The sequence below is a fragment of the Struthio camelus genome, chromosome 4 (genome assembly GCF_040807025.1).
Source record: "Struthio camelus isolate bStrCam1 chromosome 4, bStrCam1.hap1, whole genome shotgun sequence".
Classification (NCBI taxonomy): domain Eukaryota; kingdom Metazoa; phylum Chordata; class Aves; order Struthioniformes; family Struthionidae; genus Struthio; species Struthio camelus.
Genome location: NC_090945.1, coordinates 57,863,457 through 57,876,511, shown reverse-complemented (window position 1 = coordinate 57,876,511; position 13,055 = coordinate 57,863,457). Strand labels below are relative to the sequence as shown.

Below are 13,055 nucleotides of genomic sequence, written 5' to 3'. Positions count from 1 at the left end.
AGTTCTCTTATGCTGTAAAGGTCTCACGCTCTTTATTTGAACAGATGGGTAAAAAGCATTTTGTTTGCAGGCACTGATGACGTTGTAGGACCAGAAGGTATGGAGAAATTTTGTGAAGACATTGGAGTTGAACCAGAAAATGTAAGTTCAAGGTTCATTCAAAATCTTTCTGGTCTTGTTGTGATGTTGCTGAGCCAGTTTTATATCTGTTACTCTTCCATCCAGAGTTACAAGTCTGTAAATGGAAATTTTGAAGAAGTAATTTAAAATAAAGGAGTGAAAAGCAGAGATGTTTCTGTGAATGCTTGGAAAGAAATTGCCTTCCTTTTAAACCCAAAGCTGTTAAGTTGTAAAAACTGAAACATTCATTTGCCGCTTCCTCCCTTCCTGCCTCCCAACTCCCCAAAAGAGAAGGAAAAGGGATCGGTGTCTTTTCTGAGGCCTTATTGGAGGTTTAGTATAACAACTACAAATTAATGTTTTATCTTTGTTTTCTAGGGGAGAAAGGGATTTCAAATAGGAGAATATTGTGAACAATATTAGCCCTCCCATCGTGCCATTTCAAAATCCAAAGGGATCATGAGTAGTTGTCTCTAACAGGCTTTTTCCTAATACCTAATGTGTCCTCTTTAAATGCATATGCAAGTCCTGTCTTCTATAGGATTTGTAGAACATCATCCATCTAGATAAAATGAAAATTCTATTTTTCAAAGAATTATTGGAAATATAAGTCGGAACTTTCTAATTTCGAAGTTCATTAACATAATAAACGTTTGTAGTTGATGCAGACCTTTTGGAAATAAAAGCAGGTATTCTGATTTTGCCATTAAAAACTATTCATAGGTGCATTAGCATGAGCTAGATAAATGGCTGGGTTGCAAATTTAAATGACACGACTATTTTTTCCTTTCCTTCTAGTCTGCAGGGAAAGTTGTCCTGCAGCTTTTTCCATGCATATATCAAAAGTGATACCTTGAATTTGTGAACATTATATGTCACAATCTAATGTCACTTTTCCATATTCTTTCTTGCCTCAGCTTCATATGTGAGGTGTGAAAAGGATATCTAACTTTCTTTTTTTTGGGTGAAAATATTTATGAATTAGCATTTGTTTTGATGTCTTAGATATTTTGATATTGTTAGTTCATCTACTTTCACTTGCTATCTACTTGAATTATACTGCATGTTCAGACTTGCAAGGTAGGGTGACAGTAACTGAGTTCAGGTGGGATCATCAGCAACTTTAGAGGAATTAGATTTCACTCGTCTCATGGGTTGTACTGATGCTAATCCAGGTAGGAATTTGACAGATGTCAAAAGTAACTTGTTATTAAATTGGTACTTAGATTTTGTAACTGGTTTGGGAAACCTTTTCTGTAGCTTTTTAATGTTAAATTCACCAACCCATCTTCCTCATGATTGTGCTGCTCACAGTGACATTCTGTGCATGTTCCTTTGAAGAAGAGAAGGTGGCTACTGGTAACTTGGATGTATGTTGGCTCTGTATCTTTGCGCTGTTACTTTCTTTTTGTTGGATTCCGTGTGAGAATTGAAACAGTTAAGATTGTGCTGGTGTTTGGTATTGTATACCTTCAAATTGATGTGAAGCTTACTGCAGCATTGCAGTGTTTCAGACGTAACATTGGTATCTTGAACTGTTACTGAACATGATTTTACTTTATGAAGGAATATATGCTGTAAATCTGAACATACATCTCTGTGAAGATATCTTTAAGTTGCTTACAAGTTGAGTTAGAAGTTAGTGCCTTATCAATACTTCTAATTAAGTGAAATTACATCAGAGTCCATGATGATAAATATTATAAGGAAATAGTAAGATAGTCTCTCTCTCTCTGAAGGGGTCTTAACTGTTGCTGCTTGACTCAACTGTACCTGCATATGATAGACTGAAGAGACAGCAATGTAGAAGAGAGGTGCAGAGGTGATGGGTACAAGTACTTTTGTGTAGACAAGTCATATAGTCATATTTAGATGATTAACTTTTCCAGTAACAAAAATCGGAACATCCTGATTATGCAAGTCAGGTATTTGTAGCCTACTAAATAGTAATTGTTCAAAATTTTTTTTTTTTGTTAATTCAATTCAGTCTTAACTCTTTTTTTTTTCCTCTCTGAAACAGGTAGTTATGCTTGTACTAGCATGGAAGTTGGATGCACAGAACATGGGTTACTTTACATTACAGGAATGGTTGAAAGGAATGACATCACTACAGTAAGTGCTTTGGAAAAACCTCCAAGTCTGGTATAGTGATTTTTTTTTTTTTTTGGAAAAAAATTAATTTTTGGGGGGGAAAAAACTTAATTTTTTTGACACACAACCTGAAGCAGAGCGCTCTGCTTTAGAGTAGTAGCTATATGTTTTTGCTCCTATTTACAGAGGAATGACTCACTTAGAGACAACTTTAAACTTGACAGCTGCATGTTAAATACAGCTGGCTTAAAGTGTCTGCAGTCTCGAAAAAACAAACGTCGTTAGGTTTGATACTGTCTATCCCCAAGGAATGGGACGTCTGTCTTTGTTACTGGAATGGACCTATCTGTTAACTACTTAAGCTTCAGAGTCATTGCGTAAATATTAAATATTAATATGTTATTAGAGCATGTGCGGTTCAAAATGCTAAATAATATGTCCCCTTTTTGTGACTACACGTTTTTGTGTTTTTTCTAATAATTAATTTCTTCAGCTGAAATCTTATCATCATGGGATAATTAAATGTAGTTGTATAATTACTTGTTTGATAGAGAGCTGGGGAAGAACTGTATTCTAACTTATCTTCTAAAGTAGAATCATTACAAGTTTATAGGAAATTTTATCACTAAAACTAAAGTAGTATGTTTTCACTTCTGTGCTTGGCTGGCTCTTTGCCTTGTGTGGATGAGCTCTTAGTTTAATCTGCTGGGGAATGTGTTTTCTGTGGCTCTAAACAAATTTTTATCAGTGTACAAGCAGAAGCTTTTACTAGCTTATCTAAATTCGTTTCACTCTTGGGGTTAAATCAAGGCATCTTACACAGGCAAACTCATAAATGTGTCTTATATTCTATACAGAGCTATGGGAACAGAAACATTAGAGATTCTTTCTCTAAAAACATCAGACATCAGTATAAGAATAAAGACTATAAATTCTCTTTGTGTTTTTCTTGTAGATGTGATACCACAGAAAAATTGAGGAACTCTTTGGATTACTTGAGGTCTTTGTTAAATGAGCCTACCAATTTTAAACTTATTTATAGATATGCATTTGACTTTGCAAGGGTGAGTATGTGGAAGGGCAGCATCTGAAATTAAAACTTGACTTTCATAAATAAAAGTTAAGAGACCATATAGTATTTCTTTTCCTAAGATACCACTCAGGATTGCTTCTAACACATGGCAAAGTTTGTTTTCAATAAGTGTGTGCAAAATACTAGAAAAATATATAGGATGCTTGATGGTCAGTGGGTTAGTGTTTTAGATTTTGTACAGAAGGCATATTTTATTGCTCTCTACCTGTGAACGTGCAGAGATTCACAGTAGTTCCCTCCTAACCAAGGAAACCTACAGTCTGGATATGACAGGATGCATGGAACTAGCGTGAGGAAAACAAACCCATACCAATTCCTTAATTCCCCCTTTCCTGTATGAAGATTTATTCTGCTAATTTTTCTGGAAGTAAAATGCGGATACAAGAAATAACTCACATTGCCAAAAAGTTAAAGATACTGATGAGATACTGTGAATTGATTTAAAAAAAAAAAATCTTTTTTACTAGTAGTGAATTGTGCCAGCAGAGGGCCTGTCAAAGAGAAATGAAGAGACTTTATTAAAAAAAAAAAAAAAAAAAAAAGACAAGTGGGTGGAGCGTTTTCAAGAGGTACTAAACAAATGGACATGATGTGCCATGCTGTTGAGTAAGAAACTGAACATTGGGAGGTGTGACATCTCTTGTAGGAGAAGTTTAAAAAAAGAAAATTCACAACTGCAAATCAGGGTCATACCAACTGGGGAAACGTTGAACTTCTATTAGATTAATAGAATTATTGAATTTCTAATACTATGGGGCTGGGGTGAGTCTATAGGAGAATGGCCTACTGTAAAAGTGGAAATTAATGCTAGTAGAGCTTGATATAGCTATCTGGATGTGGCAGAAGAAGTTGTACATCATCTTAAACAGAATAATGGAAGTGATTGATAGAAAAAAAAAAACTGACAGGAACAGCTTGGAAATTACACAATCCTCTGAATGAAAACCCATCCTACAGATAATCATTTCAGGACGGTGTTCAATGGCAAAAACACCTATCCTAAACTTCCTAAGTTTTAAGGGATAATTTGAAACTATCAGTTGTGATTTGGTATTTTAGAGTTAGTTTGTCAGTAAAAGCAAGCGTCATCTAGATTTTATGCAACACGCAGAATGTAAATCAGCGTGGACTTCAGGAAGTCATTTAAAACACCATGTGTTGGTATTAAACATAAATACATTCTGTGCCTTGTTTGTCACTGTCAAGTTTGAGAACATACAGAGGCAGATATTTTATGGCTTAATTAGGTCTTCTGTCTGAAATATGAAAAATATCTGTCTATCACGAATGAAAAACAAATGCTGAAATTTGTCAGACTTCGCCACTCTTTCTACCGTATACCAGAAAGAGAATATAGATATTCCAAAATGTGGGATAAGAATGAAACCAAAGCATCTGTCAGGGCAGATGTGCCATTTAGGCAGTTGGAGATGTGTATAAAGGACTTGCCTGAACAAATTATTCTGAGCAGTAGTTAGAGAGGGGGAATGTAGAAACTTGATGTCAGACATGCAAAGAACAGCATAGCTGAAGTAAAGGCATCATCAGATCCTTGTTTCGTTAGCACTTGAGCGTGGGAAGAATTCAGAATATAAACAGTATTGAAAATAGGGTCTATAGTTACAGGGCAGTGTGAGTTCTGCTTAAGGCGCTTGTGACAGCGGTAAGGTGTAAATAGTCATTGTAAAGGGGTTTGGTGTTACGACTATTTGATGTTGGAAACAGGTGAAAGTGTTTTATGAATGCAAAAATGCTTCTGCAGGTTTCAGGTGAGTGGTGAGTTCTTTGTTTCTCCTATGTATGTTACTCCAGCATTGTTACTAATCTGAAACCTTTGTTTGTCCTGTAATTTACTTGATTCATCTAGGCTGGATTGGATGAAGTCCCTTTTGCACTTTGTGATCAGAATATGAAAACAGCTTGTGGTGTTTTCAGAGTTGCAGGCCTTCCCACTTTTGTTACAAAACAAATGTGCACTAAATTCTGTCTATGCGGTTTCAGAAGTGAGATGTATTTTCAAGGAAATGAGTTTCAAGAATAGGGAATAATCTTGTAGTTAAGGCGGTCTGTTAGAGAACTGGGATTTCTCTCTAGTTCTAGTGCATCCTTCCTATGTGGCACAAGACAATGTGGCTGTATTTTCAGCATGCTTGCATTTTATAATACATAACTGCACCTGTACAGGTGAGGCATTGGGCTCAGTTCTTGTACGGTTCTGTTAGGTACTCTCTATACCAATGTTTTTTTCTGGTTCACTGAAGTAATTTAGGCTTTGCAGTCTACAATCATGGTGAGAGAGGGACTATTAGGGCCGGTGGAGGCCTAAATAGAATTTTACTTTATTTTTTGTGATTTCATTCATTCCTGAATTTGTAGCTTAATGCTCTACTTGAGACATAAAAGGGTAGGGTTTTATGTCCTATCTCTCACCAAAATTTAAACTATTTAAAATAGCAAAATGGAATCTTATTTCCGCACATTACTTTTGAGATGTGCAGAAATTGTACGATCAAATAAATTAATTTGTCCACTAGTTATATAAAATGAAATTGCTAGGTACAAATGACACTTTTATTTCATTAAAGAAAAAGAAACGGCACCCATGAACCTCAAACATGTTACTCCTATGTTGAATCCAAACTGGGACAGTTCTGAGAGGAGTCTTGCTGTGCTAGCTCTTACTGTCTTATGTTCCCTCTGCTACTTTGTTAATTCATTTAATCTAAACTTAATATAATCAGTAGAATGACAGGACAAAGAAAAAGAGCTCCTGGGTCACGCTCGCATAATCAATGTTACTTGGTAGCTGCTTATCACCTACAGATAGTTGATGTAGTAGTATTAATACCTCAGGAAATACTTATCTTAATACTATTTAAGAAACCCATGGCGATGCAGAGGCATACGTACACACATGGATATGGGTCCAGTGGCCATCTCTTTCCAGAAAGTGTGGAAGTAAAAAGTAGGAGTGGATGCTTCATCTGCAGTAGGTTTTCTCAAAGAACTGTTGTTGCTATGGAAAGCAACTCTTCATGGCAAGTCATTAGCTCTGAGAAGAAGTATAATGTTTTACTAGGAAGTTTTTTTAAATAATAATAGCATCTAATACTGTTTTTTTTAATTAACGTGTTTTATGAATGAGTGAACTGTGGTCTAGGTATTGGGGGAAGCCACTGGGATTGGGGATTTCTTTTCTCCTTTTTGACCTTTTTTCTCTTGATACAGGAAAAGGACCAGCGCAGCCTAGATATCAATACTGCCAAGTGTATGTTGGGGCTTCTTTTAGGAAAAACATGGTCTCTTTTTCCAGTATTTCACCAGTTTCTAGAGGTATGAAGTTTGAAAGGGAATTGTATATTTTTTTGTCTTCTCTGATGTTTTATTGTAATGAAATGTACAGTAAATAACTAAGAATTGGTATTTCGATCCCTTTTTTCCTGACTTAGATTATACTGACCCCCAAAACTGCACTTGTAACTGATATCTTTCCTTTCTTCCTGTTCACCAAATCCCTCTGCTGTTAATGCTTGTTTAATACAGGGCAAATTACAGAACGTGTCATGAATTTGCTTATAGACTGTCGTTTAATTGCTATAAGCTTGTCCAATAGAAGAAGTCTTAACTAGAAACATGAATTACTCAACACCACTTAGTGGTTTGTTTAATCCCTGTTTGGCTTTAGACGGCATAGAGATTAGAATCATAATTCATCACAAACCCTAAATTTTCTGTAAGAGTATCCTCAAGTTTGAGGGAGTTGAAAATATGTTTCTTTCCTTAAGCAGCAATCGAAATACAAAGTCATCAATAAGGACCAATGGTGTAACGTGCTTGAATTCAGCAGAACAATTAACCTTGACCTCAGTAATTATGATGAAGATGGAGCCTGTAAGTACCACGATACGTTGATGTTTTAAAATAATTTATTTCTCTGAGTTTAATCAGTCAGTCTCCTCTTACACCATTTTGTAAAATACAGTTATTTGATCTCTCTACAGGGCCAGTGTTGCTGGATGAGTTTGTGGAATGGTATAAAGGAAGACAGATGACATAGGAGTTTAACTATGCACAGCCACTCAAGAGTCACTGTTACCACAGTTATGTCAACCATTAGCCATAAACTGCTGTTTGTATCGAAGTGCATGCTGCTTTTCTTGCACTGTATCCCTCTTGCAGGGAACTTTTGGTGTTTGCTATTTAACAAGCCAGCTATGCTTGCTGTGTAGCATTGTTCTCTTTGAAGGCTGCTTTGCATTCTGTATTTACACTACAAAATAGTGAACTTGCCAGCGTCTTCACTGTGATTATGTGTATATTGCTGTCTAAATTTTGTATATGTATATAAAAAAAAGCTTCACCTAGGGATTATTTCAGCAGAAATGTATTGTAAAAATTAATTTTGTGGCATATTTCTAATCACTTATGTGTTCATTGAAACTTCAGTTATTTTGTTTTTCTTTTGGTCTCAAATGTAGCATTTCAGAAAATGAAATGGGACAGACTGCTTGGACATAGTTACCATGAAGAACTATTGTCAGTTTTAATGTTACTGTTTGAGATGCCAGTTTCTGAGGGGAGAAGATTTGCTGTGACTTTCTTCAGGGGAATTCGCCAAACACGACCTTTTGCTTAATAGGAATGAAACGTCAGTGTCTTAAAAGTTATATACACACACACACGTATATATATATATGTAAAAACACTGTAATAGTTGTACATGCCACAGATGATTTCTATTTGAAGAAGAAAGTACTGACTTTTTAATGTTAAAACCGCAGTAGTTTCATTACAGGTACAAATGAACAAATTAAAGTACCTTTTAAAAATGGATTTTAGACTTTTTTAAATTCCGTTTGGCATATTTCTTTTAAATTTTGGTGTACTAAGTGCTTGGACTGTGTTGTGATCTAGTGAAATTAAAAGTTTTATCTAAAATTAGTGCTTGAGGGAATAAAGTCTGCTCAGCCCCAGCCTATAGTTAATATAGGTTTGGATCTTTCTTTGTAATATTAGTCTTTCCCATGGTCTATAGCTTTGGTTCTGAGTAATTAAAAAATTTTACACTGAGTAGTCAAAACATTACTTTTTCTTTCATGCTGGGGATTGGAAGTTCCTAGCGGAACGCCCATTGCAGGCAATGGGCACGTTAAACACCAGCATTAAATGACAATACTTTTTAGCAGGGACCGCTTCCTGTTTCACATATTTCTCTATTTGTATAGGACAGTTTTACTGATTATTTGGGGAAAATGAGTGAACGGAAAGGTGTTTTAAGTTCTATATTTTTGTCACATTGGCCTTGCCTTACCTGTCTGTATTTAATGATACAGTTGATTTTTAGGTTCTTAAACTATCCAGTGCTATTAAACTTTGATCCCTGAGGCTTTTTATAAAGGTTCCATATTATTTCATGGAACGTTTAACAAAAAGGGACCAGTGGGTATTTTGGAATAAAGAATAACATTACTTTTCTGTAGAAGCCTTTTTGAAAGGTATTGGTAGTTTTAGTGTTTCTCTAGAATGCAATCTGAAAGGTGGGGAAGCGTTTTAGGTTGAATGTGAAAGTTTCAGCTGCATTGAAGGCCCTGTTCTGCCATCCCTCAAGTCAGGAATAACTGTCGTTGACTTGGCTACTTTCAGGATTAAGCCTGCTTTTTGAAAAGCACGGTAGCTTGCTGCCCTGGACCAGGAGGTTGTAATTCCTTTGCTACTGGTGGTCAATTTGTGTTCAATTCTTTTTTTTTTTTTTTTTCCCTCCCCCTCTCTCCCCTTGCTCCAAACTCAGCTGCCAAAGAAAGTTATTTGTGTGTGTTTGTGTGTATCTGTATTAACTTAAAGATACAGTATATATGCATATACAAAACCTAAAGTTCCATGATATTAAGGAGAAAATACTACCTTTCCCCATGAAAGTGTCATGTTTGAATTTCCGTGACACTAAATAGGTAGCATTCTTTAAAGTTAATAATGGTAAAGCGTACATAATCATTGCTTTTTCATGTACTAATACACATAACATTAACTCTATACTGGAGGCCAGTTTGCACAATATATTAATTCAGTGGAGTGTGGTATTTAATGTTTACAATTAGTGTTTACTAAAACACACAGATTTTACGATTTCTGATGTAAATGTGTATAATACTATAGTATAGCTGTAAGGAAAAAAGCATGGAGCTGCTGGTTTAGTTCTTTAAAGAGTGAACTTAGAAGCAATATAATTCGTAACGTTAAGCTGAATTGTGGTTGCTAAAATCCTAAGTGAAATACTGCAAGTGTTCTTAAGTTTTGGGTTAGTTATTAACTCTAGAAAATGGTTTAGCACAAATTGGCATGAATACTGCTAAAATACAAGGCTTGCTGCTTAAGAAGCTTTGTATGTGACCAATAATTTGGCTTCCAATAATGGAAGCAAGAGCCAAAGACATTTTTAATCTATTACTCTTATCGGTATAACTTTCACGTAACAGGGTCAACAGAAATCTGTTCAACTCAAACAAGTGTTCTTTTTCCCAATTTTTATAAATGTTAAGTAGAATACAAAATTTAATTTAAAAACAAAGAAAACAGGGAAAAAATGGAAAATATTCATACTGTATAGATTAAACCCTTCAGTTTTCGTTTGTGTACGGTTAATTGGGAGTGAGGGCAAGGAATAATGTGTTTGAACGTGGATCAGACAGATACTGCAAATGTTCTCTTCTGATTGTAAGCAAGATGAATCTGTGCTCTTCAGTTGGTTTAACACACACATCTTCAGAAAATGAACCACAAATGTGATTACAGCTAATTGATGTCTTTACTGCAACTTACAGAGATCAAGACAAACTACCTCTGACCCTTAACAGCTTAATAAGCTTCCATGTATTATCTGTCCTTTTGTTTGTTCTGTATCCGCTGACAAGCAGCGGGACCTTAACATTACCAGCTCCTGTATTTTGGAGGAATTCCCTCTCCTTTTTACACTGTGGATATTTAGCAAAGCTTCTTGATTTTACCTTATATGTAATACAAGTTTGAATTTTGCTTTTTTGTTTGTTTGCTACACCATCCAATGGTTTTTTGTATTTTTTTGTGTTTTTTTCTTCCTTCTTTTGAAAAGTGATATATGGAGTATCCTGACTTCTTGAACAGGACACTGAAAGGTCATTCTGGTAGAAGTATCATGAGTTTAAGCTAACTTTTCAGGTGTAAGATAACTGTCCCTATAGCAGAAACGTAATGACCTATGTGTAATTCATGCTTGATATTTAGGAGATTGTAAGGTGAAAGGACAGTTAGTGAAAGGAAAACAGCATCCAGATACTATAGTAGTGGACACTGTAAACTGGTAAATGACAGACATTTAGAACTCTTTATTAATAGAATAGCAATAGGTAATATTAATTACAGAAACATTTCACAAATTGATATATATTTCCCTTTACTGCAAAGTAGTACACAGTAATTTAAAATACTAATTTAATTCTGTGTTACCATTTTTTTTCCCCCACCTCTCCCCCCTGCCCCCCCCTTTTTTTTTTTTCTCCACAAGGAAGGATAGTTGAGGAAGATAAAATTTATTGGAATGCTTTTATGTACTTATCAAGTTTTCAGTAAGAAGCTACGTTCCTATGTTAAGGTTATCTTTAAATTATAGTAAATGTTTGGGTCATCTTTGTGTGGCCTTTTCTAACATTTGTAGGGGACTGGAGGCATCTCCTGTTTTATTGCAAATACAGACATTTTATTTCATCACAAATATGCTTGCACAATCGAAATGAGCTACTACTTGCTTAACGTTCACTAGTTAGGTTTTTTGGAGCGCAAGAAACAGACTTCAGTTTTGTTAAGGTTTTTCCAGATTTCTGTTGACCCCCTGGTCACAAGTCTAACAAATTGTTGGAATTCATACAGACAGCTTTTAAGGTTAGCTTGTGCCCTGGTTTTGATTATAACTGCTAAAATACCTCTTTATAGGCCTTATATTTTATTATTTCATATTGTTATAGAAGTGTATAGAATCCATCCACCAACTTAGCTGATCGTCTGTAATTGAGACCAAAACGTAGGGTATTTTGGGGTGATGTTTTTTTTTTTTTTTTGGTGTTGTCACAAAATGGTTTCTACTGACACTGCTGTTGCAGGAACAGCAGTTAACCTGCAACTGTGAATGCTTTGTCTTAGTTATTTGCCTATTGTATGCATAAGGTGTGCTAAACTCCTGTGACTCACAGCCTGACTAAAATACTGTTATGCCACCTAACATGAGTTCATCTTGAGTTCATTTTTAGGATTTTTGCTGGTGTTGATGTAAAATAGTATCCCACAAATAAACAGTATTTGTGATGGTTTCTGAACCTGACTTTAGATTTTTCTGTGGTTCGTGCTTTAGAAATTTTCTCACCTGAATACACGCCACATGTCAGTGACAATTGCTGACAATAGCTAGTTTGAATTTTTGTCTAAAATGCCTATTTAAGAAGCCCCTGAAAAATTCCAGTTTTTATGTTTTAAAAATATGTTGGCTTTTAATGCTTAGTCTACCCTTTTCACTTAGTAGCAGAGAAATACTAAGGCAAATCAGTGTTTAAAACTTTGTTGGAAATGGGTACGTTTCAAATATGGGGTCTGTGTGCGTGAAACTAATACAAAAGTTATTTTCATGCAGAGTCAGCTTCACCAGGAGTGCATCTTCAGATGGAGTTTTACAGCAAGCATCTTCATAACCTGTTCATCTCTTAAAGCATTCATAAAGAAGATTCTGTAAGCTTTTTTTTAAATACAGTGTTGGAAGAGGCGACCAGTCTGGTGTATTGAATGTGGTGATATTTTGCTCTTAAGGTCTGTTTGTGACCTCAAATCCTTCTATTTTTCTTACTTTTAGCAAAATTTTTTCCATGATTTGTCTTGTAATGGGCTGTTTGGTTGATCTTTATGAAACAAGAATAATTATATCTAAACAGAGCAGTAGAAAAGCTGTCAGCAACGTGACATGAAAAGTGCAGCTTAAATGTCAGTAATATATTCACCAGTTCAATTTTTAAAGGAGCCATTAGTTGGTCTTACTACTTAATATTGTCTTCAGAGCTGCAGGTTTGTTTTTGAGTAGGAAACAGACCTAAAACATTGCCAAGAGTTAAGAACAAGTCTAAGCAATTGTTCTTTTTTCCTTTTTTTTTTTTTTTTTTCTCTTCCACTATTTGAGTGACTGGTCCCAAGGCTTTCCACTTAGTGTTACATTGTAATGCGCTGCTTGTTTTGGAGAAGTGGCCCTTCCTTGTGTTTAAGGTGGTAATCAAATCTGGGGTTGGCTTCAGTTCCCAGAATGTCGGCGCTGCTTGTGTTACTCAGAGGTGGTGAGTCAGGCTTCTCTACCGTGAGAACCTTCATGTTTTTCCCGAAATTTTATGGTGTTAGCTGCGTGTAGATTAAATGTGAAAGTCTTTACGTCATATTCAAGGGTTGTTTACTAGCCCAGTTGTCAGCATACTTTGGAAAGACTAAAATGCTTTGTAGCCAGAACAATCTGATAATTATCAAAATATCCTAAGTATGTGACTGAAAATATGAGCTTTGTTATACTGTCATTACTGTATCTGAAGTTCTTAATCTGCTCTTAAAATTTTAGTATTTTTTTCCCAAACTGATTCAGTATATCAGGGATGCTGTGTTGTTTCCAGTCTTGAGCTCAGCGTTTTGTTGTCTGGTGAGAAGAGTACGATGAGAGTATTGCCAACATCCTGTCAGCTACACCTTTGATCTTCAC

The 13,055-nt window shown here is 35.5% G+C and overlaps 1 protein-coding gene across 5 annotated transcripts in view; it reads left to right on the top strand.

The window, feature by feature from the left end:
• DCUN1D4 (defective in cullin neddylation 1 domain containing 4) overlaps positions 1–11,646 on the top strand; it is a 39,984-nt gene extending 28,338 nt beyond the window's left edge. For all 5 annotated transcript variants that reach the window (XM_068942910.1, XM_068942909.1, XM_009681989.2 and 2 more), the window contains 6 exons: positions 71–141; positions 2,141–2,232; positions 3,167–3,275; positions 6,533–6,637; positions 7,093–7,195; positions 7,306–11,646. In XM_068942910.1, the coding sequence (XP_068799011.1) occupies positions 71–141; positions 2,141–2,232; positions 3,167–3,275; positions 6,533–6,637; positions 7,093–7,195; positions 7,306–7,361 (536 nt within the window). In that variant the 3' untranslated portion in view covers positions 7,362–11,646. The remainder of the gene's footprint in view (positions 1–70; positions 142–2,140; positions 2,233–3,166; positions 3,276–6,532; positions 6,638–7,092; positions 7,196–7,305) is intronic.
• Positions 11,647–13,055: the final 1,409 nt, after the last annotated feature.